General features: G+C 44.2%; 1 protein-coding gene across 19 annotated transcripts in view; it reads right to left on the bottom strand.

Moving 5' to 3' along the window:
• The window catches only part of LOC119650384 (collagen alpha-1(XVIII) chain), a 768837-nt gene that overhangs the window by 223375 nt on the left and 517785 nt on the right, over positions 1-27677 (bottom strand). For all 19 annotated transcript variants that reach the window (XM_038053124.1, XM_038053126.1, XM_038053129.1 and 16 more), the window contains 3 exons: positions 25315-25378; positions 8724-8881; positions 396-536 (listed from right to left, as the gene is read on the bottom strand). In XM_038053124.1, the coding sequence (XP_037909052.1) occupies positions 396-536; positions 8724-8881; positions 25315-25378 (363 nt within the window). The remainder of the gene's footprint in view (positions 1-395; positions 537-8723; positions 8882-25314; positions 25379-27677) is intronic.

Below are 27677 nucleotides of genomic sequence, written 5' to 3'. Positions count from 1 at the left end.
GCGGGAGTTGCGAATGTGGGACCAGAAAGGTTTCAGATTTCCGCGGTTTAGTGAGTCTTCCACGCTGGACAAATATTCGTGTCTGGACTTAAGTATTAAGGATTACAGGAGCCTTCAGGAGATTCCACCGTAATGTCAATTACTTCTCACTTGGCTTTATTGAATGGGCTCGTTGGCAGCATTGTTGGGGATCTGAAGTTTCATCATATTTTCTCTATGAATTTTTGCATATTTATAACGATTCAAAAACAATGGTTCAACTTTGAAATAACAATTAATAAATGATAGAGTTTGAATTTGGTATACATAGATATCTGGATGAACGAGTTAATCCAAATGAAAAAAAGTCTTACGGGCAATGTAATTAGAAACTGTATAAATATTTTAAGACTTACCGTGAGTCCAGGCGCGCCAGTCTTTCCTTCTTTTCCAGGCAGTCCGGGAGGTCCTCGCAACGATTCTCTCACGGTGTCCGCCTTTATTAATTCTAGGATACTTGTCGCGTTACAGCCACATTTGCCGGAACTATCGATTTTCTGAAAGATAAAATAAATATTTCGAGCATTACAAAATTTATTCAGATAGAAATCTTAATTGGAAAAAGACAAGTGAAATTCAATGTAACATTGAGTAAATGATCCAATTTATTTCAAAGACCAAATTAACCCTCTCAATTGGTACTAATGCATGTACACGATAAGAGTGGTTTGTCTCAAAATATGGTGGTTCATTCAATTACTACTAATATCCTTTGCAATTACGATAATGCTGCCATAGCTTTGAAGCTACACAAACGATAGGCATCATCATCATCATATTCCTGGCACGTCTAAACAACTGAACCTAATACCGAGCGCCTCCCTCGTTTTATTGCCTCCCGTGTTTATTTTGCGATTACTTTTGAAATGCTATGACCTTGTCAGTGCCTAATTTTCGCACACTGTATCACGTCTTGGCCTTATAATTTCTCATGGATCGAAAACAGCATCAAATTACGCGAAAATTAATTCCATTAAATATTAACTCCACATTCTGTGTTATCAAAAAAATCGATTTAGGCACTATTGGGTGAGGTGCGGAGATGCTATGTCGGCTGTATTATGCGTAGATACATATGTGAGATTATACGAATAACGGAGGTGGTTCCATTAATTCTTAAAATAGGGTTCAGCAAAAGAAAGGGATCATCATTCCATGTATGAATTTCAATCGAAAAGATTTCGGGTGTGGGCTGCTTCTAGGACGTAGACACAGATAAAGATAGATTTGAAGAATGCAATATTGGCCCCTTCAGGATTTTTCAGATACCCTTTGAGAATGAAGTTAGAACTGCATTAAACAAGTCGGGAAACCGGAAGCTGTCCGCTTCAGGTTTTGTGTATTTCTTTGATAATAATATATAATTTGAGTGTGCATTTGTCCCATTAGCACATAGCATGTAATATATGCACATTTTTCGTGAGAATATCCACATTCAGCCTTGAATTTGCAAAGAAGCGACAACTTTGACCAATAGGTCAAATAATATAATAATAACGTTATAATAATAACGTTCTTAGTAATAGCGCGATTTCCACAAAAATTGGTAGAATCATGCATTATGTTATAGCCTGCATTGTTGCAATTTCGTCGAGCTAGAATGAACTTTTCGGTTGGGCAGTTTCGGAGAATAAATCCCTGAATGAAATGATGACTTTCGGCTCCATTCCTCAATAAATGTTAAAACTAACACGATTTTCAGAAAGTACTAAACGAGACCTTTCATTTGATACCCCATATGACTATATTTGATGAAAAAGAATTACACCCCCTTTTGCATTCATGGGGACCCCCCCCCCCCCCAGTTCACAGTTCCCACTTTTCCACTAAATTTGCTGTGAATCGGTACAACTGTTCATGGGAAAAATGCGTGTGACGGACAGACAGACAGACGGAGCTGCGGAGAGCGAAGTTGTCAGATTTTCCATCAGGCGCGTCCCTTCATACGGATAAGGGAATGTTCGGGGGATGCGTAGGGGTGTGCACTTGTACGCATTTGGAGATGTACGTGCATGGACATGTTTATATGCAGGTCGGGTAGGTGGGAGAAAAACAGCCACCTATCGACAAAAATGGCTATGGGAAAGACACCCAGAACAAGAAACCAATATGGAAGAAGGAAAGAGAGAAAAATTTACGGTGCAGGGACCCCCGGAACCCCAGAACCGGCTGCTTTTGGGAGTGGGCAAGCAGGCTCTCATCCGTCAACATCCTTCGACAGCAGTGCCTCGGTGGTGGATTACTTGGCACCGTTGCATCGAATACTACAAGTAGCCTGGAGAAAGAGGCATTTAAAAGAAGAACGTCTGTTCAAAAAACACAGAAAGATGTCTCACAAACTGGTCATTCATTAGCCCATAGTATGGTGACTACACCTGGTCGGGACATTTCGCAGGACTTAGTATTTGATCTATTTCGGAGAAGCTCGACGATTCTGCGGTCTCCTCTGAAATCAACGTTGATGAAGGAAGGATATCAGAGAAGCTCGCAGAAGGCTAATAAATACGGAAGTGCCCAGTGGCAAAAACAAACCAGAAGGACAGTATCAGCATACGGACAAATCATCGTTTGCCCTATTCGCAGGAAAAACAATAGAGTTGTCCGAATTCATAAAGGACAAACACAATGTGCAATATGCCGTCAAAAACATGATCCAAGCCGTTCGTGTACTGTACAATAGTGCCAAGGACGAAAAAAATGCCTCAATGAAATCAAGCATTACCCAGGCAACACAAGTGACACACCCTCAATGGGCAAAAAGGCCTCTCACCTGCAAAGGGGAAGGAAAACAAAGTGGTCAAAATCGTGGAAACAGCGGCACCGTTTCCAATCGACCCAAGGGAGGTAAAACTCCAAAACGAAACCAAGCAAGCATGAATCAAGGTTGGCGGAAGGAGAAATGCGTCACATAAAAGAAGATTACGGCCCGAATTGATTATCATCTCGAAAAAAAGTGATATGACTTACGTCGATATCCTCAGGAAGGTCAAATCTGATCCTGCGCTTGGAGAAAATGGCAATCAAATAAGACGGTCCTAAAAAAGAGATTTGATGCTGGAACTGAAGAAGTCTTCGGGCAAAACAGTTGAAAATTTCCTTAGCCAGGCGGAGAAGTCCCTCAGGAAAAGTGGCACAAGTACGAGCCAGAAAGCAGGAATTGTTATACACTGTAAGGACATTGATGAAATCAGAAAATCATCATTAGAAAAGCAGTTCAGATCACTTGGTTTCCAAGATCCTGCGATCAGAGGAATGAGGAAGGCTTACGGAGGCACCCAAACGGCAACTGCAAGCTATAAGGTAAAGTAAAAATAGGTTGAGTCGTTTGACGACTCAAGGAGCAGATGTCCCTCAACCGCTGCTTTAGATCCCTGCAATTTGGTTACATAGCGGCGAAATGCACCGGTCACTGTGACAGGTAAAAAAATGCAGAAAATGTGGAGGAGAAGGTCAAATATTCAGGGAGAGCAAGGCTGAACCTGAATGTATGCTTTACAAGGGGAAAAGGGCGTCGACTGTCAGCACGTTGCAGGCAGCAGCAGGTGCCTAGTATTTAGGAGAGCCTTGAATGTAGTCAAGAAATGTGGTTGATACAAATCAACCTCAACCACTGCGAGGCAGCTGCAGACTATAGTAAACCATCTATGAAAAAGGAATCAAAGCTGCCATAATCAGGGAGCCTTGCCGCAGTAATAAAAGCAATTGGCAATGCGGCAATATAGACGCGTGAAAATCAAGCCATTCAAGAAGTGATGGATTCTACAGAAGTTGAATTCGTCAGGGCGCTCCACCAAGCGCAACGATAGCAGAATTCGAAGAAATGCTAGGTATGCTAGTCTCGGATGCAAGCAGTCGAAACCCCAAGATCATAGTGACTGATTTTAACGCGTGGACCGTGGATTGAGGCAGTCGCATTACGAACACCAGTGGTCGCATTCTGCTCCAAGCTATTGCGGAGCTAGACTTGGTGCTTGCAAACATGGGAAATGTTTCCACTTTTCGTGGGAAACGGTCGGGCTCAATAGAAGAATGACATGGTTTGTCAGTGAGCATTATGTTCATAGCGACCACCAGGCAATTTTCCTCCAGATCGAATATGGGCCAGGGGGCGATGTGCGCTCTTGCGGAGCTGGAAACCACGGCTGGTCCATGAAAAAGTTTGAGCAGGATGCATTCATAAAGATGCTACTGGGAGGCTACAATCCCGTTGGTGCGGCTTCAGAAAAGGCAGAGCAAATGATGGGACGCATAATGAGAGCATTCGACGCTGCTATGCCAAGGCGGTGTGTCCTCGTTAAAGGGCGGTGAAACTATGGTGGAATGAAGAGATCGTGGAGTTGCGGGCTGCATGTTTTCGAGATAGTAGAATCTGCCAACGATCTAGAGGAAGACCGGACTTCGACGAGAAATGGCAAGTATATCTAAACGGTCGAGGTAGGCTATACGGACAACCAAGCGAAAATGCTTCATCGAACTTTGCAGATCAAAGCCCATAGGGAACAGTGTAGAGGGTGGTTATGAAGAAAATGAGAGGGCGAACACCGCAACTGACCTACCTGCATCTTTTGCTCGACATCGTCATGACGATCCTGGTGATAAAAAAGCTCCCAGTTTGGATGCTGTTCTCAATAGACCTCTTAAACTCGCTATTAAAACTATACCCGATTAGTTAATCATCGTATTTGAAACAAGCATCCTAGAAGGAATTTTCCCCGACCGGTGGAAGAGGTAAAAATTAGTCCTGAAGCCGAATAAGCACCTAGCACCTCCATCATCATAATGCCCAGTTTGTCTCATCGACACGGTAGAAAAGATGCTTGAAAGGGCCATCTACAACAGACTGCATCCTATCATTGAATATAAGGATGGACTATCGCAGCAACGATTTGGATTTCGACAAGCCCACTCAACGATCAACGCCGTAGACGTTGTTTTGAAACTGGCTCGAAACGCAATGTCGTCTAATAAATGATGTGCCGTGGTGACGTTGGACATCAAAAATGCGTTGAATTCCGGTAGCTGGGACTGGATAAAAAGTTCACTTGCTAAAACTGGTGTCCTGAGTTATTCCACTTAGCTCCTCAAAAGTTACCTTTCGGAGAGAAAACTCTGATACGATACGGATGAGGGATTCAAGCATTACACCGTCATCGCAGGAGTACCACAGGGCTTAGTCATGGGTCGTCTCTTGTGAAACATGATGTACAATGGGGTCCTTGTTCTTCCCGTACCAAAGGAGGTCACGATAATCGGTTTCGCTGATGATCTAGCTGATGATTAGTGCGGTTGATGCCTAACATTGGTGGTCCAAGATACAATCGCTGATTACTTGTGGTCGGAGTGGTTCCTTCCACACTATTATACGCGGCACCAGTTTGGGAGGAGGCAATAACGTGGGACAGAAATCGAAAGAGGGTAAACATGACTTACCGCTTAGTGGCATTAAGAGTGTGCAGCACCTTCAAAACAATATCAGGCGGCGCAGCGTGTATTATTGTGGGAATGATCCCGATAGACATTCTGGCAAGTGAGCCACGCCATGATTTTACTTAGAGAGGAGGAGCCTGGAAGACTCTCTGAAAATCTACAAAAGCCCGCAGAACGTTGTCGGGAAAATGATGAAGTCGGAGGAAAACTGGTGAACTCCGCAATCAATAGTATACAAGAGGAACTTAGAAAAGCGGAGCGTGCAAGGAGGACGCGAACAACGGAAGGTTTGGTCGCTTAAAAGCGCAGTCCTTCCCGCGAGGTAATGCTTTGCGGCGATTCCGCGGGGAAGGAAGAAGTAGGAAGTAGGGGTGGTTTTGCGTTACACAAAACCTTAAAAAGAAATCAGTAAAAAAACTGCATAACCTTCTCTCGTACGTTAAATCTATTCAAACCGATCTCTTACTATAGAAAAATAATTGACCTTTTCCAGTGACCACTGGAACCCTCTGTAAAGTTTGTTCAAAATACAAAAAAACCGAAAATTTGTATTTCGATTCCATTTCGCTTTGGCCTCTAGCCCTATTTCAACAATTCAGACTTTCTTCTCGGGCAAAACGGCCCAGTTGTTTCAGAAATTCTATTGTTTATCTTCACGTTTCACAAATTGGGCACGTAATTAATTTAATTAGCCAAATATAAACCAGTCTGCGAGCAAATATGCTTAATCTCTTACTACTTTCTTGCTTTCTATCCGGCGAAGAAAACTCCAAAAGGAATTTATCTGTTGAGTTTTGCAGTTTTTTTTGGGCTTTACTCAGCTTTTGTTTTTGCAAAATTACAAAGTCTGATACTGATCCTTAAGACATAAATTAAACATGAGAATTCAATTCGGAAGGGTGGCAAGTTACTTGACATAACCTTGACGAAGGCTTGTTTCGGAGAAATGTTCCTTACCGCCGGATATTTTAAGGAGGGCAGGCTTTCGGTTATGGGGCAACATTTCGAAGTTTAATGCAATTTGATATTGTTCCCGATGTGTAGTTTCTTCGCGACTGAAAGGATAGTGGGAGCCATGGAATTGTACGTTGTTGGCTTTCACTTGGTTGCTTCGATTCGCCGATTACGCTTGTGCTTATCATACAAATTATTCATTTTGGTAATTTATGCGAAAAAGTTTTAAATGGATTGCAAATATGAATTTCAACTAGACCATTATATTGGAGGCAGTTGAAATGTTGATCTAGTGAGTTTTATGACCTGACAGACTGGAAAATGCACCGCTATTAGGCGAATCAATGTTATCTTAGGATTATTCAAACATTTGGTTGCCTAAATTGTGAATAAGTTTCGATATTATCAGACCAAGGTATGTCCTTGGAATCAGAAAATTTATCCTTACTAAGACCATTAACAAAATGTTCATGTAGGCGAGATTAAAATCGTATTTTTGAGATACGTGAAAATGAAGCCAAGCGACCGGACACCGTGAATCTGGGAAAGCGCCCTTCCGGCAGCAGAGGAAGGCAATTGGGAAGAAAGGGAAGCGCCTTGGGATTAAGGACATGTCCAGGAAAATCGGATACAAGGATGCGGAATCTTGAGTGGGCAGCGGGGATAAATTGGTAACCTCGGTGAGACCCGCACTGGATGCAACAGACTCTTCTGTCAGCGGTAATGCGCGGAACATGCATAAGACTAATACATTTGTAGTAAGTCAAGTGTTATTGTGCTCCGCGCTAGGGCGTCCCGCGTGGACTAAAACCGGTGTGCCGGGTGGTGATCAAATAAGCGAGAGTGATCTCAACGAAGCTGGTCCCTCTCATAGAAACACGAGCACGATCGAAAGAAAGAAAAGAAGCCGCAAGCTGCAGACAATTTACCATCTCCCGAGGGTGCCTTCGGAAAATTGCTGGAGCCTGGAACGAACGGATTTTGTAATGGGCTCCTTCATTTGGGGTGCACTGATGGAGCTTCCTTAAAGTGGCTTCAACAGTTAATCCCGGGTTAGTATTCACTTTTTCTAAATAGATTGAAAACCTGAATCCAAGAGGAGAGAAAACCCGGGCAATTCAGGGGTGAAGGGAGGAATGAGGAAGCCCGTATTCCACTGGCCATACTGACAAAAATGTTTCCCGAGCAAATACTCACTCGTGAGGACTAGGAAATTATCGAAGACCTTTTCGTTAGGCAGATGTGCCAGGGATGGACTGCGAAACTCGTGTTCAGCGGGATACTCTTTCGACCAGGTCATATACTGGTGAATTGTGCAACGGAACATACTGCTGAGTGGCTTAGGACCATAGCTCCTAAATTGCCAGGCTGGGAAGGAGCAGAATTGCCAACATGTACTGGGGATGATATACCAGGAACACACATGGTGACAACTTTTCTCCTGAAAGCCGCAACAACAGAGACGGAAGATCTCATGGACTTCAAAATCACTAAGAATGGGGATCTCATACGCGATTGTGGAGAGTCTTTACAGGCAAGGAGGAGAGCAAAGTGGACTCCTCACGATTGGGGTAGATGACCCCTGATCCCAGAAGGCAATCAAACGTCTTAGCTGCCATATCAACTATCGATTTGGCAACATAGCTGCGCACGTGTACAGGGGAAAGTCGAGGCAAGGCACTTCGGAGAGGACACCAGGTGAAAAGAATACCGAGGTCCCCGAAGAAGTCTCGAAAGCTATACAGGCGGAAAGGAATGGATCAACCAGGCAAGTAGACTTGCTGCCCAGTGAAGAGCAGAAGCTGGATGACATAGACCTAGATCTTTTACGGCTTAGGGTGGACAGCGAGGCGCAGGAAAGCGCTATGCCAGAGGAGGAAGGCGATACTCCGATAGTGGAGAAGAGCTCCAAATAATAACGGAGCCAATGGCCAGCACTAAGATAGCCCACCATGCGAGAGCTGCATCTGCAGTGATTGTAAGGGCAAATTCCAAGGAGAACATTGGAATAGTGCTGGCTCAGGAGCCATGGGTGTATCGGGGGCAGATTCGCGGCCAGCAAGAAGGAAGCATGCAGATAATTTGGGACTCCTTTTGTGAAAAACCAAGAGCTTGCATAATTCTTAAACGTAATTTAAAATATATATGTCTTTTAGAGTTCCTGACCGGAGACCTTGTGGCTATCCAAGTCCTACTGGAAGCCGAGGGGAGCACTCGATATGCAGTCGGGACCAATCTAAGTGTAGTGAACATAAAATATGTGAACATAAAGTTCGCAAATATAAATACTAGGATATACTTACGGAATCACTTGGACTACGTATATCGACGTAAGGCGGGAGGGGACCTTGGTCGCCTTTGGGTCCTGGTGGTCCAGGCGGACCAGGAGGTCCTCGAATACTGTCTCCTGGAGGACCTTTCAAACCTCGATCACCTTTTTCTCCTTTCATGCCACGATAACCTGAAAAAAGTAAAGATTTCATAATTTATAGCACCAAATCTACCTAATTGCAATTTTATGAACGTCGGATATTGTTAAAAATATTTAAAATCGCTTCGGAAACGAATTTCTGGTTTGCTTGATTTAATTGATTGAAAACACACAATTACTCATGTAAGTTAAAGGGAAACTACAATTAAAAGTATCCTGAAGCGATCTGCTTTCTGGAATCTAGGCAGATCCAAAATCATACCTAAGTTGGCGCATTACGAGGGGTTTTTGCCATTTAAACAACTGCACGAGGCCAGCCCGTTACCTGCTGCTAGTAGCAGGATTACCAGGGCTCGATTTTCTTCGTTATCGACTTCCATCGCGCTTTTCACCAAATTTCGGTCGCAACGAAGGATGTCGATAAAACTGCTCTAATGATGCCTTTTGGCATTTTCAAGCTTGTTTGTTGAAACTCAGTTGAATTCAGTGCAAACGCTCCAGCGCACTTACTTTGAAAGCTTCCTTTTGTGAAGTGCTATGAGAACGATATTCTTGTGTTGTCATGCAGCCACGACAATTGTTTTCCACACCGCGAGGCGCGGAGTTCTCCATCAACTGGGCCAAGTGCCACCTCGAGAAGAACGCAGTTACCTTCGCTGGATACCAGGTCGACGCGAATTGGGTACGCCAGCCGCCGCTCAAAACCCAAGCAATAGCTGACTTCGTTAGGCAGAAGATTCTTCGTTTAAATTACGGCGTCTTCTCGGTATCCTCAACTTTATCGGCGTTGCATTCCGAATAAGGTTCACATACAAGCTCCGATAACCGAATTGCTGAAAGGCTCTTGCATGGACGACAACCGCCATCGACGTCTTTTAGCGCTGCAAGGATAGCTTCGTTAACATAACAACTACGGATTTTCTCTCCCCGTCCCCCCTTGGACGACAACCGCCATCGACGTTTTTTAACGCTCTAAGGATAGCTTCAGGCTCCTCACCTTTCGAACGGGCGCCTCTAGCCAGGCCATAGACGCTGCCCGGATGGAAGTTGAGTCACATTGGGATTCTTTTTTAGAAATTTATCGAAGACGAAATAAAGGTACTCGACGTACCATCGCGAGCTTTTTGCTGCCTTCGCCGTCGTTAAACACTTCCTCGCATTAACGAGACACAATTATCGGACGTGCAACTTCCTGCGTGTCAAGCTGCCCCTTAGAGGAACAACCGATCTACGGCGATGTGTTCCGGCTCTACTGACCAGCCCGCTTTCCCTGAGAGGCTTTCTACATCCCTCATTGATCATCGTATCCTAGCGGCCAAGTGACAGCCAAGCGGCTTGAGGTACATTTCTTCTGGCTAGGGCTCCAAAAAGAGGTCCTCCTTTGAGCTGACCAGTGTGTACCCTACCAGCAAGCCAACATTGGCACAATAGGGTAGAGCTGGGCAACTTCGTAATTCCGGACGGCCCTTTTACCCATACCCCCGTGGACTTGGACAAGCTACTCCTGTCACAAGGTTTTCAGCACTGTCTTGCAATCATCGACCGCTACACTCGCTGGCCCCAAGTAATCCCGTTGCAGGACATGAGATCTCACTCGGTTTCCCCAAGCCCTCTTTGACACAGGGATTGCCATTTTCACAACGCTAACTACAACCACCTCTGATCAAGGTTCGCAGTTCGAATCCGACCTTTATTCAGAGCTTGCTTGTTTCGTCTGCGCCACCCGCATTAGTACGACATGGTGGAGTGCATCCGCATGACTTGGAAAGAGGACCTTCAAGCCTCAATAGCAGAAATGGTCTTTGGTATATCGTTGCGAATTTTGGGAGATTCTGTCTCCACGAGCAACCTGCAAAGAACAATGCTTTCGTAGTCGACCTTCAACGGCTTTTCAGAGTGTTACGTCTTGTTTCGGCTCCATATCATACAAGTCAACGTCCCTTCGTCTTCAAAGACATCCAGACTTTTGTCTTTCGTCGCGTTAATACCGTCCGGGGCTCCTTGGAACCGCTATTTTCATTGTTTTTGGGAGAGAGTCATTATTGCCAAAATTTCTACCCCCGAAGAGAAAATGAGGTGTTTCAATTTCGATGTGAAATCTGAACGAACTCAAAATCCTGGAGATTAGTTTTCCGCAGTATGTCATTATGGGTATTTTACGCAACTTTCAAACTACTTTGAATAATTCCACCTGCACTCATTTTACCTTACCGTCCTCCACTAGAAACCACTGCAGCATCATCTCTCTGAAGGAATTCATTTAAGCCACAATGTACCATTTCATCAGTCCTTGCTCGCTGGCCTTCACTATTCGAGCACACTCATCCACAGCCGCTGATACTCATATCGTGCCTTGTATCTACCAAGTTTTTCGACACAGCGCTGGTGGCTAATTAAATGCAACATTGTTCCTTTTTCGGCCAGGATATTAAATGGGCTTTATAGTCGAATTACATTCAGAAGACTAGTCATAAAGTTACAAGTTACATAAAACAATCTCCTCCACCGCCCCGCCATGTTTTTAGATTCTGGGTTTAGTTCGTTCATTGCTGGGTAGCGGCTGCGACTATGCCACAGAATGGGGCGAACAGATTTTTGAAAATCTTTTTAAAGGCTTTGAGTATCTGCGAATATACTTGCAACAATCTTTAAAACTGCATTATATGCCAGAGTGTAAAAAGAGCATTTTATCCATTGCGGGTGGAATATTTCAAAAAGAGACCAAAATGTTGCAATAAATGCTGAACAGTTTTTGAAGTTTTCAACGGAGTTCTGTGTACTTCGAATTTTGCTACAAGCTAAGATTGTGTAAACAGGAACGTTTGGTGCATTCTTTTGCCTGAGACTTATCATCTCCTTAGTTTGTTCCCAGGTATCAACTACATAAACTGACCAAATTCAACGATTTAGAGGCAAAGAGTGATTAGAGCTATGAAGTTCTTATTTACTTTGCTACTTTACTACTTTATTGGGTTTTATTATGAAGAAAATTTAAGGTCTCTATCGCCCAAAAAATTCTGAAACAAAAACGTTAATAACCAATGCTGACAACTCAATTACATTCATATTAAATGTTTCACGGAGTCAAGCACTAGACTGCAGCATTGACTGATAGGGAATACAGCCTTCTGAGAGCCAATCTAGATCTCTCTTTGGAGTTGATGTGTGGCTCTCCAGGAGCCAAGCCTCTTGTCTGCCAAGACCGTGGGTGGTGATAAACACACCCTGGGCGAGGTGACCTTACTATTAATGAAACGCAATCTATGGTGTTATGCGGACCGTCCCCATTGTATAGTTTGGGGTCGGGGGAACCTGCTTGCATTTGAAAGGGGCCTCACTGATACCAGAACGCCTCAGTAAGTTTGCCTGAATTTGCAGTGCTGGGTGAGGGGGGGGAGCTATGGGACGACACAGTCCAACCCCATACTCGTGGGAATCAAATGAGCAAAACAAACCAACAAATCAAACAAAAAACAAGCGGCACCCCGTATTGCACATAAACTGGCCCATCAGAGCGAAGACACATCTCCGTAACACTAAGAGCCAGTTGACCACACCCAAGAAGGGAGAAATCCGGAAGTCAAGCAGTATGGCTAAGGGCAACATTGGCCTACTGCGAAGACCACAACCGACGAAGGTCCTCGCTCGAAAAGCAAGAATGAGCAAAGATACATCTAAGGTCGCCAAATCAGACGTCAGGAAGGAAACAGGTGCTAAGTGGTATCTGCGTTATCTGAAGGACGGACTGCCAACCAGAGGAGGTCCTTGAGAAATCTTAGGATAAACCTAAGCATTCAGCATCAGAGCCACAAAGGCAAGAAACAGCGGAAATGAGAATGCAAGAGCAAAATTCTCCCAAGAGATCTAAACTCGAGCCTAAGAGAGGCGAAATCTCGTGGCGGTCAGCGGTGAAGGCAGAAGAAAGGAAGTCCGCCGTTAGCTATACTAATGCGGTAAAGACCATTCAGCTTGCCTTATGGCCGAAAGTATTTCCGGAGCAAATACTCACTCGTAAGGAGCAACAAATAATTGAGAACCTCATTGTCATATAGAAGTGCGAGGGATAGAATAAGGAGCTCATGTTCTCCGGCATCCGCATTCCGCCAGGTCTTATTCTGGTAGACTGCGCGACGGAAGACACGTTAAGCTGACTTAGGACTATAGTTCCTAAACTGCTAAGATGGAAGGGAACGGAACTGTCCACATGTGCTGGGGATGATATACGAGGGCCACACATGGTGACGGTCTACTTTCCCGAAGCCGCAGCGATTGAGACGGGGAAGGTTCAACGCCTCCTCATCACTCAAAACATGCATCTCCACACGCGGTTGTGGAGAGTTTCACGATAGGGGTAGACGACTGATCCCTAGAGGCAATTAAATGTTGTAACTACCACATCAATTAAAGATTTGGAAGCATAGCTGTGCACTAGGAGAAATAAAGGAAGAATACTTCGGAGGAAACAAGGGCAGGACGGAACAGACAAGTAGACCTGCTGACCACAGAATAGGAGGAGCTGGACGACCTTGATTTAGGCCTTCTGGAGTTTAAGTCGAATAGGAAAACACAAGAAAGTGCATGTTGTAGGAGGAGGGTAATGCTCCAACATTGAAGAAGAACTACAAGCATTAACGGAGCCGATGGCCAGCACTGAAATCGTCCATAAATTCATTATGCAAAAGTTGCATCTGTACTAATTACAAGGTCAATTTCTAGGGAACAATGGGTGTACCGGGGGCAGATTGCAAGACCGTGCCACGCGAGCTCACAATCGACCATGAACAACAACGAGTTGGCGGTTTTGAACAGTTTTTGAAACTGCTCCTCCATAAAAAGCCCGAGTTTATGGGTCGATATGTGACAATGGACGAAGTATGATTTCATTATGTCATATTAAAATCAAAACGATCATCCTCGATGGCTTTGAATTGCTTCCGCATCCACCGCATTCTCAAAGCCAACTATTTTCAGTTTTCAGACCTCAAGAGAATGTTTGCTGGAAAGAAATTTAGAGCCGATAAAGGCTAAAGACAAATCGTTGTGTCACCGTCGAAGGCAGCTATATTAAATAATAAAATTAAATTTTAGCAAAAAAAAATCTTTTTCTACGCTAGCTTACCAACTTTTCAGCCCAACTGCTATACCAAGGGCATGGAAACGGGTATGAGTGGTATTTATTCCGAAAGGGGGTAAAAAGGATCCTTTTCAGCCTAAATAGTTCAGACCAATCTGCTGAACATATAGACAACGTTCTAAAGCGTAATCCCCTACATCCATGTCAGTACACTTAGCGGGCAGGACAGTCAACCGAAACTGCTCTAGATGTAATAGAAATGAAGGGAATAGTAAGCGTTTTTGGATATCGAAGGAGCGTTGGACAACACACCACATTCAGAGATTTGAAACGCTCTAACCCGCAAGGGAGTGGAAAACACCCTGGCCTTCTGGATGGGCAGAATGTTAGAGAGAAATCACACAGAACTACCAATAGGAACAAATTCTATTGTCATGGACACTACTGAAGGTTGTCCACAAGGTGGTATATTATCACCTTAAACGTGGAGCATGGTAGTTTATGAACTCCCAAGAGAGCCAACAACACTGGAAAACAGATCTAGGGTTACGATAATGATATTGTTCTAATCTATAGGGACAAATATGAGGATACCATATATGACTGATTTCAAACCGGACTAAGAATCACTAGTAATCGGTGCAAAAAGGCGGGACTGCGCATAAATCCAGCCAAGGCCAATATAGTATCATTCACTAGGAAAGCGCAGGCTTGATCACCTGAGAGCAATTTGATTACCTGGCATGGAGGTGAAACAGGTAACAGATTTCAAATATTTTGGAATCACGCCAGACCAAAAACTACTCAGAAAGACACATGTTGAAACAATATGTCGGAAAGCCATAAGGACCCTGATGACTTGCGGGTCCATAGTAGAGAAAAAATGGGGATGCATCCCGAAAATACTGCCCTGGATGTACATTGTCATAGTAAGGCCAATGATTAGCTCTGTTGTAGTAATCTGGGCAGAGAGAACTGAATTCAGCACAACAGCCAGGGAGTTACACAAACTTCAAAGACTGGCTTGCGCGTGTTGCGCGACTGATATACACGCAAGCCAGTCAGAGAGGGACCCTGCTCAACGGCATCCCTAGAGGTCCTTCTGGGATTGACTCCTCTCCATTTACACATATAGATGCAGGCGAGGAGGCCGATCTTCAGAATGTCCAGAAGTACTAGTGAGACGGAGAACTGCCTAAATCGAAGGAAAATTGATATCCTTTCTAGGCGGCACCCCGAATTACTAATACCAAGGTAAAACATGATAATGAGGTTTTACTTCGATAAGAAGTGTGAGACACGTTGGAGTACAAGGGCAAACTGAGAGAGCGTGACATTGACATATGGCTTCAACCAGCAACACTGACGGATTTCTTACAACAGAGGGAGCAACCTCTGGGGTCATTGTTCCAAGCAAAATGCACTTTGAACGAATTTGTAAGCATATCAATATATTTCAGGTGAAAATACCTATACGGCATTGACAACCTCGAAGGGAACTATGGGGGGCAGAACATTATTATCCTAATCAGCAGCCAGGTAAATTGTAAACTGGTATGAGAATGTCTTAACAGACTGGACACGCCCAATAAGGTCTAGATACTCTGAGTTCCAGCTCACATTGGGTTAGAAAGCAATGATGCAGCGGACGATATGGCCAAGGAAGGAGTAGCGACGCCGTTATACGGGCCAAAACGATCGTCTTGAGTAAGGTATGGATTCATGGCTACGACATTGAAAAATGAAGAGAAACGGCTGAAGGAACTTTACTGGGCGAAATTACTAGGAATAGAACAGTCTGGGGTCCTCATGGTGGAAAACGAACCCAGCCCTCGAAAAACTAAATAGCCTCCGGATAATAGTGGGAATATTCACTGGTCACTGCAGGCTAAACTATCACCTGGGGAAGCTAGGGATATTTACGAGCACTGTCACAGCTAGGGATAAGCACCTGGGAGAAAACTTAATAACAGATGCCAGGTTGAAACACTTGGAAGTAGGGAACATAACATAATAAAGTTTCTATGGGTTATAGGTTTAAACGACATACTAGGTATGCAAGGTATACTATAACCAGTAAACGAGCACAACAGTTTTTTAGGACGCAATACGCATCTCTTGACGATATTATTATAATGAGTGAACAGTGCCATTTTGTGATATAATAGTTGTTTGGACCACTCAAGACGCCAAACAAGGGTAAAAAACCATGGTGAATCTTAGATTTGACAAAATAGAGGAGAACGGCAAGGATGTCCTTCAATCGTGCTCTGAAGTGTGATTCAGCCGCTGGATGAAACCACTATTAAGAGGCACAGAATGCTCCAAAGAAGAGCATACTATGGGCTAAATAATCATTATAGAAACGCTTTTGCAAGCAGACTAACTCTCTTTAGGCAACCTCAAATCTGAAGCGGGTCCTCAATCAAGAAACTGGAATCTGCATATCGTGCATACCTAGCACACGCTTATATTCCAATTAACTGGCGTGATGTGAAAGCAATATTTACTCCCGAACCAGGAAAATCCACTTACAGGACGCGAAAAGCTTCCGACCGATCAATATAACGTCCTTTCTACTACAAGAACTAGAAAGACTAGTAGATCGGTTCATAAGGTATACACACATTCCTAAGTGGCCACTTCACTGTAGGCAATACGCCTACCAGAAAGGCAAATCCACGGAGACAGCACTCCATGAACTCGCGGCAAAAATTGGAAAAGGCGATGTCTGAAAAAGAATACGCCTTAGGCGCATTCATGGACATCGAAGGAGCCTTCATATTTCGATTGGTGATGCGGCAAGGCAGCATGGAATCAAACCAGTGTCAATCAGTTGGATCCTTCACATGCTAGATTGGAGAAAAATCCACATATTGGTCGGCCAGAAGTCTATTGGGGCATGATATCTGAAGGGCTACCCGTAGGGAGGGGTTCTCTCTATGCTATGGCTCCTAATAATAGACACCCTGCTATGGCTCCTGGAGGACAAAAGAGTCTTCGCGCAAGTATTTGCGGACGATCTGGCCGTAATAATTACTGGCAAGTTTGCGGACACAGTATGTAACCGTTTGAACGCAACTTTACATGAAATTCACAGGTGGTGCCTCCGCAATAGACTCACGAGCTCTAGGAAGACTAGACTAGTTATGTTCACTAGGAACGTCAGGGGGGGGGGGCAGCTATACGCTACTCACCTTAGCAGAGGCGGAAATCCAGCTGGTACAAACAGTCAATTAGTCAAGTTAACGTGGAAGCACCATATCCACCAGCAATATCAACAATCATGCAGATTGCTCTGGTGCTGTAGGACTGCGCTAGGTAAGACCTGAAGATTTTCACCACAATGGATACACTGTATGTATACATCCATAACAAAACCCATTTTGATGTATGCATGCATCGTCCGGTGGCGGAGACTGAACTTTGCTAACAGCAGGAAGCTGCTAACGCAGATTCAGACGCTCGGTTGCCTAAGTTTTACAGGGATAATGAGTACTACGCCGACGGCAATGGAAGCTATCTTAAATCAGCACTAAACAGCAACGACATATCGAGCCAGTTGGTGTGGAGCTGCCAACAGATGCTGCTGGAACTTGGTCGATAGAACGAAACATTCCTGATTTGAGTGCCGGGGCACTCGAACATGGTTGGTAACGAGGAGGCTGACAGACTGGTTCGCCGAGCGTCTGGATCCACAATGGTGGGCCAGAACCAGCTTTTGGCATCTGGCCACCTACTGTCAAGTCCACTATGACGGGTGAAATTGCAAGGTTTCACGCAGCCGAGTGAAGAAATTTGAACTCTTGTCAGCAGGCGAAAATTCTTGTGAAAGCACCAGGGGTCGCCAGAGCGGCATTTTTGTTGACTCTTAAGAAGTGGAACATGAAAACCGTGATAGGGCTTTTAAAAGGATACTGCTCTTCAAACTAACATATGAAAAAGATTGGGGTAGTGATTTCGGTTATGTGCAGCCAATGTGAGGAGGAGAAAGAGGAGACGGCCTGCGCTTTATATGCAGCTGCCCGGCCTCCTCAGAACGCAGACGAAGACACATTGGTAAGGTTAATTTGGGTTTATAATGAAAAAAAAATTAAACAAATTATGAAAACTTTGATTTGCGTGATAAAGACACCGATAACCAATGCTAACAACTCAATTGCATTGTTTCGCAGCCGCGATATGCACAGAATCAAACATAATGACGCAAAATTATTACCAACACCAAATAGGATGACAAATGGGCTAGTAAAAGGCTAATCTTACTTGAAGATGAGGGAAAAAATAGGGATAATATCCCGGGGGATCCTATTTAATAGCCATACTGAGACAGATTTAGGATGCCAGCATTTCAATATCAATAAGGTCAGCTCGATGTCGCATAAAAGAGTGGGGTTGTTCATGTCAGCGTCCATTAAATTATGTATTTTTTTAAAGGTGGCTCTAATAATTTGGCCACCCACTGTGCATAAATCTTCAGGTTTGATGTCCTCATCAAGGAAAATGGTATACTACTCCTATTTTCTACCAAAAAGAAGTACCAAACTCAATTATTACATTTAGAAATACCCATTCATAAACTACCATTTAACCTTACGACATTGGCATCTTAACCGATTGACTTCAGGTGGCACTTCCCTTGCTACGAAAAGTTCCTCCCCTCCGACCCTCATCGACACCACTAAGAAAGTTCCGGGACTAACATAACGAGTAGTGCTGCTTTACTAGAATGATTCATTCTGAATCATTCGAGCATCCTTAAAAGGTTTGAATCAATTTAAGGACGAGCAAATTTATCCCAGAAGATCTTTGAATACATTTTCCACATCTCGGCTCATGGGTCGCCACTATTCCACTCTCGACCATTCTAAGGAATCGGTTTCTACAACGTTGCTCCTAAGATACCATACCAAGACTATTCGAAGTAATTGAGACATAAAATCTCTTCCTTATAGATGGCCCCGAAAAATTGGGAGCGTATCCTATCAGTTCGAAGCGGATATGAGAGGAAATTACAGGACATCAATCCGTTGCCCGAGTGAGAAAGCATATTTGTAATTCTATATACATGTTCAAGTCAATCCTCCAGTAACACTTTATAGCCTTGGCATTATAGAAGAAGCACATTCCACGGCAAATGGGAAGATGGAGAACGTGTGAAGAGGAAGATACGTGAATATCGGGCATGACTATCTCTCTAAAGCCAAAAGGATGGCTAGGGACAAGGAATAGAAATTTACCACCCTTTCGACTACGTGCATGGAGTGGAGTTGGCTGGGGACGAAATAAAGCCATTGGCGAAATTCATTAGAATAGTGAAATTCCTGTTTATCAAGAGTTGAGGGCTGACGTGCGTGCGAAGTGGTGGCCAACAATACTCCGGTATCTCAGCATATGTGTACGCCTTATGGTCTAAGATACATAATAATCGAAGTACGCACATATCCAGATTCCGATATTCATGATATACTCGTACCTGTCTTGACTACTTTCCTCTCGTATTTGTATCTATGTACACGTAAGCATGACGATACCCGCTTCATAAATGTTTAAATAAGAATGAACGAAGTTGCTTCATGGATTATGGAGAGCGTAGATTATCCCGAGTTAACTGCTCATTCATACGATATGAATCCATCATAAATTTATTAAAAATGATCGGAGTCAACAAAATTTTATTGATTTTCGGTTTACGAAAATAAATTGAGCTTCGCTTGATATGGGTCAATCAATTGAAAAAAGATAACAGCCTCTTCCTTGGCTCCTTGATGTTAACGAAGCCCAACTGAAACATAGTTTCTTTAACTTCTCCATCTTTAAAGTGATATCAGTTGTAGATCTTTTCACCGATTTTGGCAGAAGGTATATTTGTACCTATTCTTTCAAAAATTCTGGTAATTCAGTAAGAAGCTTGATCATTTCTGGTCAAACAAGAAGGAAACTATGTCGAAACCAAATATCCCTGTTCGCGAAATTGAGGAATTTGTGACGGCACATGGGAGGCATGAACCACGAGCGCATAGCCGCGGTGAATTCACCTCTGCCGAGGCGTTGAACTGCCGCCGACACAGTTGGCGACCTGACAGGAGGCCGACACGAAGAATGACAATGAACGGTCTGTCTCGACTAGACCGCCGGCGCGGCAGGCAGGAGTAATTCATACGACGGCTTTCGGTGAAGAAGCGAAGCTAAATCATTTGCTGAATGAGCTGACGCTAGGCCGTACCCCCAGCCAGTTGATTCGAGAAATGAGACAGTTGGGCGGGGATAAGGTCGGTTCCGAGTTGCTGGATTTCTTGTGGGTGCACCGTCTCTCAGAGAGCACTTGCGTCATCTTAGCCTACGCTGATTCGAGGTGGTTGGAGGTGTTGTTCGCCACGGCACGACAAGGTACACGAGATGTACGCGCCCTGTGGTCGCGGAGGTTTCTAGAGACGTAACTCGGCACATCGACGAACTAAAGACAATGGTGACTGGCCGATCCAGTCACGAGACTTACAGCGATGGTAGGTACTTAGCGTTCGGGGAGTGGATCTCGTTCGCAGTCACGGTCGAGGTCTGCTTTCCGAAAAGGACATTCGGGTAGTTGCACGCCGGGACCCTCATTGCCCCAACGATTTGCTGGTACGACCGTAAATACGGAACTTAAGCGACTAAATGTACCACAGATTGCAACTTCAATGCAACAAAAAACTAAGCTCGCTGGATGTCTCGGCGACGGTTACCAGAAGCGCAATACTGCGTCGCCTCAAAATTTTCTTCTCAAAAGTGAGTGCGTCCACTATCACCCCAGAATCCAACTGTTGGTAATCTCCACTTCATTTGGTCCCTAATCCAAACGGCGAATGGAGACCATGCTGAGTTTACAGGCTTCTGAACGCGCAGAGAATTCCCGACCGGCACGCTATTCTACTCATCCATGATTTCGTGTAGTCGCTTACAATTTTCTGTATTTTCACGACTTTGGATATAGCCAAGACGTACCATCAAATCCCTTTAGTTCCGGAAGAAATACTGAAAATGGCTATCTGCACACCTTTCGGACTCTTCGAGTTCACCAGGATGACTTTCGGCTTGTGAAACGCTGCGCATATATTTCAGAGATTCATCCACTCTCTCCAGCGAAACTTAAACTTTTGTTTCGTATACATAGATAATATTATGGTTGCTTCTCCTTCCGAATCTGAGCGTTTGGACCATCTCGAGTGCATTTTTCAATGCCTCCTTGAGGCAGGACTTGTTCTAAACGTGGAAAAATGCAAATTCGTATAGAAGCGGGTGAAATTTCTCGGCTACATGGTTACCTCTGACGTAATCCAACCTGACCCAGACTAGGTTGAAGCGACTAAGAACTTTCCTATGCCAACTATGATGAAGGATCTGCCAAGGTTTTTGAGCATGTTAAACTTCTATCGTCGTTTCTTGCCCAAGGCCGCTCATCATCAGGCGATCGTCAACGCTTACTTGTTTGATCCCAAAACCAAAGACTCGCGCGAGATTACGTGAACATCTGAAGCCGTCCAGGCGTTTGAGACAAGTTCGTTGATGCACCACTGTTGGCATTTCCTCGGCCAAATTCACCCCTAGCTGTGTTCGTCAATCCCTCAGACAAAGCCGTAGGCGCCGCTTTTCACCAGAAGGTGAATCAAACCTGGCAACCGTTGAGCTTCTTTTCGAAGCAGCTCAACCCCGCTCAACGTAATCACAGTGCCTATGATCGTGAGCTACTCGCCGTGTACCTCTCCATCACATACTTCCATTTCTCCCTTGAGGGCATTGTGCACCGACTACAAGCCCCTTACTTTCGTGCTTAAACAAAAGCCCGACAAAGCATCTCCCTGCCAAACTTCAGCAATTGAGCTTTATCAGCCAGTTCCCTTCAGATATCCAACACGGGTCTGGAAAAGACAACGTCATTGCGGACGCTTTGTCTTGAATCTATGAAGTCAAAGTGCCCGACGCGGTCGATTATACAGCAATCGTTGAGGCACAAAAAGATGACGCAGAGCTTCAGAGCCTGAAGGCAAACCTCAAATACAAGTTCAAGGAGTTTCCTATGTTCGGCGTAAATTCCTACTTACTTTGCGAGACTTCAAACAAGCGACCTAGGCCATTCATTCCGTTCGATTTTCGTAGGGAAATATTTTACGCAATACACGAACTTGCATACCCAGGGATAAGGGCGACGAACCGGTTAGTCACCGAAAAATACTTCTGACCGTCCATGAACATGGACATAAACCCTTGGGCCAGACAGTGCATCGCATGCTGTATTCCCTAGGCCAACCAAGTGCTTCCACACCATCAATCTCGACATAATCGGCTCTTTGCGAGACTCGCACGGATACAATTATTGCCGCACAATCATCGTTAGGTTTACGCGGCGGCCTGAAGCAATTCCTCTGTCTGCCATTACGGCACAATCATGTGCCAAGGCCCTCTGGTGAAAGTGGATCCCATGCTTTGGTGTAACAGCCGTAATTATCACGGACCAGGGAATGCGGTTTGAGTTTACTTTTTTCCCGGAGTTGGGCAAGCTCTTAGGTTTCAAACGCCACATGACTACGGCATACCATCCACAGTCCAATGGGATGCTGGAACGTTGACATCGGACACTAAAGGCTGCCTCAATGGCTCGCGACGATCCATTGTGCTCGCAGTCCTTGCCTTTCGCCCTTCTCGGCCATAGCACAATCCACCGGGAGGAGTTCACGGGGAGCCTCGCGAAGACTTTGTTTTGGAGAGAATCTACGCCTCTCCGCTGATTCTGTGCTGAGCATCGGAGTAGGGTTAAACGATTTCGGCATGCTGCGTCTGCTTGGAGATGCTGTTTCGAAACTGCGGCCGAATCCACTTTCCTGACAGACGACAACGAAGATTGACACCCCCAGAAACCACGAGACGTGCTCACAGGTCCTCGGAGGCCGCTGCAACCACCATATGAGGGCCCCGTTAAAGTTCTGGAGCGAGGGGAGCACTCCTTCAAGCTCGAAGTTCGGGGCGGACAAAAGTAGGTCCCCTTGTCGAGATTAAAAGCTTTCCAGGAGCCGGTCCTCGAAGCCCCAGGACAAGCTGACGAGTAAAGAGCCTGGGTTGCCCAGGATTCGAATTCCAGTAGTCTTGTATGTTGTAAGCTTATCACTTTCACAGCATTAAGGGTGATGGTAATGAAACTGAAGCACGGTCCAACTGGAAGTAAGACTGCGACCCTACTCCCAAAAAGTCCGGCCTTGCTTACGTGGCGCTATTATGTCGTCGGAGTTCCAAATATACCAGCTGTAGAAAAATTTCTTTTGCGCAAATGAGTCAATTCTAAAAAACCCACCTCCATTGATGAATGCTAAGCCGCCTTCACAAGTGTCTTTATCTCTCGTGTAGCTGAAATTATAGGCCACGTCTCAAAAGGAGATTATAGGTTGTGACTGCCTACAGAAATATGGAGTCGCATCGATGAATGCAAGGAAATGATATCGAGGGAGTCTTCTTTTCGTGACGAAGTGGAGCGCCTGCTGTCTATACAGAGGAACTACTTTTGCTTATCTAAATCAAAGGCAATTTGAGATCCGTCTCATTGATTGGAGAAAGGGGACGATTATCAATATTCAGGAAAATCGCAACCGTGTTGACAGTAATTTGTGTGCTCACTGAGGTCTGGAAGAGGACTGACAGCGTCTGAAGTATTACCTCTGCCTTGATGTCGAAATCGTCAACAATTAGTCATTCGACCTTGGACTTGGAACATTGTGGATCTGTGCACGGAGTTTAGATCACTGTTCCGCTAGTTTTTAGTTGATTTCTAGAAAGCTTTCGTCACTAAGGAGTGTATTTGGAATGTCCTGCGCAGGAGGGATATTCCAGAGAGACAAAAACCTGCGTCTGGAACACGTGGAGAAGAGTGGCCTAGGAGAACCTCTATACTGGTGGCACCGGGAAACGGGATTGCCGGCCATGATGCAGTAAGCGAATGCTCCAAAGGCCTAATTTGGGCGATCAGACCCGAGTTTGCACGGGGACTCATCTGATGTGGCAATAATCACGAAACCTTACCAGGCATATACTGGTACCATGGGAACCGGGATAACCCCTGAATTCACATACTTCAGGTGAACTCCTGTTGTAAGTGCGTTCAGCTCGGGGAGGAGCATGGTGTTGCGTTTTAACACGAGTGCTGTATTCCTAAGTTCGGTAGAGATTTAGGTAGGTCTTGCATCCACCAGTATGAATGCTGAGACATGCACTCGGTATAGACTGGTACCGTCGTAACTTGCTGCGGCGGGGCTCTGATTGTGGTCACAAAATCAATCCGTTTCTTAAGAAGACTGTGGGATTAAGTCCACGAGCAGGTACCCACGTAAAACACGGTGACGTAACTGTCAGGTTCTTCCGCGCCCCTTTGTTGAGGACATGTGGAATCGAAAAAAATTCAGATTGGTGGGAAAAAGAACAGCGAAGCTGAAGCTCCAACAGTAGTCAATTCTCCTTCTGCATTCCAACTTAATTCACTAATGTCACTTTTCATCTCATTTTACTGCACGAGCATCTTAGCTATCTAGCCCAGGGAAAAGTTGCTCTTGGATACTGGACATCACTTACAGCTAGCAAGAAATAGTTCAGAAAAAATTACAAACGCTGGATATCAAAAAGTTACAAACGCTGGATATCACCCCCCAAAAAGTTAATTATAATAATGGATCACACTATGTATAGCCAAATTGAAGTTAGGCACTGAAGTGTATTAAAGTGCTTTATTTCACTAGAAGACAACGTGGTCAGCGTTAGGTTCACTGGAAATTATTATTATTATGATTTGACGGATATATATTCCCTCGTTGCGTAGATTGACATTCAACATTCAGCCCGTGATGTAATGTCAATTGCCTGTCATATAACAGTTGCTGTGTAATACAAGAAGATTTTAAAGGTCATGTTGAACAGGCACCTTCCCTGACACACAATCATACACACGTACATATTTCGTTTGATAGACATAACAAACTTCACACCCTAAAAAACAATGGTGCTAGGCAGCTTTCGGTGTAAGATACTCGAAACGAAGGTGTCAAAAGTATAGATACAACCGCCATTCGTCAGAATTGTTTCCAAAACAACATCGTACGCAGTTTTCTCATATCAAGTTAAAGGGATGATGGCATATTAAAGTGGATTGACATCAATACATCAGGAAGCTGCCTGAAGGCATTACAGCCATCTCGAACAATATAGCAAGAATAACAAAGGTAGCATCACTCAGCAGTTTTTCAAACAATAGACGCGGATGGTACGATATGATAAGCTTGTAATGGTTTGGAACTCGTAAATTTTCGAAGATTAGGTTCAAATATTGCATTCTAAAAAGTACATAAGATTTATTTATCTTGCAAATAGTTACCTCGATCTGGTGGCGGCGGTATCATTGGTGGTTGCAAAGTATCGTCGAAATCAGTATCAGTGGCCTGAAATTAAGAAAAAAGTTGATTTAATAAAAAAATTCAAAATTAAATCATTATTATTCAAAGATATTTCTAATTAAGATTTTATGCAAATCAAGGCCTTATTAAGATTGATCTAATATTTGTCCGTCTATCCATCTACCTGGTTTTTTGTGGGTCATACCTAATTTTCTCAAAAACAAGTGAACCTATTGCAATGAAAGTGTATGACCTATACAGCCCGTAATATGTGTCGCTCAATATTGCGCTGATTTGCGTTTTTCGGATTAGGTGGGTTAACAAATAAAAGGGTTCAATTAGTATTTTTGGGAAATAGGGTCTCAAAATATACTCGAAGAAGGCTTCACTAAGGAAGATGCTCTGGGAAACTGAAGAAGGAACCAGAAGCTAGGCGGCAATCAAACTCCGAGTCAACTTGTGGGTACGGTGCTGTGAACTGAATGGCTACTGACGTTAAGATGTGGCGTCAAACCGTGAGCCCTGGATACCAGGCAATCCACAGTCTTAATTGGCCTTGTCTCGGCAAAATGGGCTCTGAAAGGGCCACCTTCTTTCTCTCGTAAAACGAAGACCATAACAGTTAAACCAGCAAGAGGAAATGAAAAATAAAACTAAGCTCCGATTCTGACAATCCAACCCTTAGGGCCCTGACTTAGTCAGGGGCAGTCTTGAAATAATTGGGTCTAGACTTAAGTTTTGCATTTATAGCGAATAAGAGTAACTGGGATTTTAACGGACGAGCCGATCCAGTATTATCACTCCTGGCCCTAGGTTCCAATCAACATCATCTGCTGAGGTAAAAGTCCACCCACAGGTAACCGTTTGACAGAAACCTACTTTGAAGCAAAGCAACGCAAAACATTTCCGCGTAAACCAAAACTCTCGGGTTGTACCAAGGTTGAGAGAAAGGTTCGTCCAGCGCATGAGCGGCTAAGGACAAACTGAAGTGGCAGTGGTTAAGTTTTCATTTGCAAACAACGATATTGACGCTGATAGACGGGTCGTGTATGACAGCACGAATCCATTAGGTTTCGATCGAATAGCTTGTGAGGAAATCCCTTTTAGCTGTGAGGACTGAATCATAGGAAAGTATCAAGCTTCGGTTGGAGCTGATAAGTGTATACAGTAAAATGTTGCGAATAAACTTTGTAAAGTTTGAACAATTCGCTCTGATAATACTACTTGTTCCTTCATTATGTGCGGAAGGATATGCGACTAATCCTGAGAAGGGTCTCTAAATTGCCATTATTCAATAAAATGACTTCTAGATGAAAACCATAAAAACGCTGAAGTCCGGGAACAGCGTGGTGTCTAGAGTAATCGAAAGAGAGGCAAATTATTTAGGGTCGGCTACGTAAAGCAAACACATGCAAGAGAGAGGAAATACCAGAGGAAGGAGAGAAGGAACGAAACGGGTAACCACGAAATGAAACTCTGTGGGAACGGTTTGGAGAGCCATGAAATAATTGAGGAGGGGAAGTTAAGCTAAGTTTAGAGAGGAGAATATTATGATTAATGCATCAAAGGCTATGATTAATGCATCAAAGGCTTAAGAAAAATTGGTCTTTCACAAAAAAATGCAGCTTTTCACTAGAAGGTGACTGAAGTCTGCGGTCAACCAGTGGTCGACATATTTCTCGCAGATTTTAGAGTGAGATTAGAGCAGAGAGATACGACAGCTAGACAGGGGTCTCCGCCTTTCATTATAAGAATATTAAAGGCTTCCTTCCAAAGATGGGGAAAGTAGAGTTCTTGGGGTCTTTTGTTAAAGATTGTATACAGAAGGAAGGAGATGTATAGTTTGAAGTTAACAAGTAAAGGACCAAGAAGGAAGTCCATCGGGACTAGTTCTGACATTGACGTCAAGATTATCAATGAGAAACTCAATCAGGGAAGGGGCAAGAAAGGATAGGGCAAGAGATTCGGAGCAGTTTGCATCTAAAACAGGCCTAAAAGACGCTGTGGCCGAGGAAGTAAGAGAAGAAGAAGAAAAAGAGAAGAACAGAATCAAGAACAAACTAGGTCGCAGGAATGGTGCGGTGAGTTGATAGTGGAGTCAAGAAAATTCATGGAAGCGAGGAAAGATTGGGAAAAGTGGCGACAATAGCGAGTGCGGGACCCAACATTTTTTCGTATCAACGCGAACAAGGGTGGCCTCGACGCTCATCAAGTGTCGCTTACCCGCGAATGGTTTTATGAATATCCGGTAGAACCAGTATTCATAAAAGTGGTGAGTAGGAGGGAAAAGTAAGAGGGATTGTTGGCAGGAATTGGAAAGCTTGTATGATTAGGTCAGTTGTGC

The sequence above is a fragment of the Hermetia illucens genome, chromosome 2 (genome assembly GCF_905115235.1).
Source record: "Hermetia illucens chromosome 2, iHerIll2.2.curated.20191125, whole genome shotgun sequence".
Classification (NCBI taxonomy): domain Eukaryota; kingdom Metazoa; phylum Arthropoda; class Insecta; order Diptera; family Stratiomyidae; genus Hermetia; species Hermetia illucens.
This window is presented reverse-complemented; position numbering and strand designations above follow the sequence as displayed.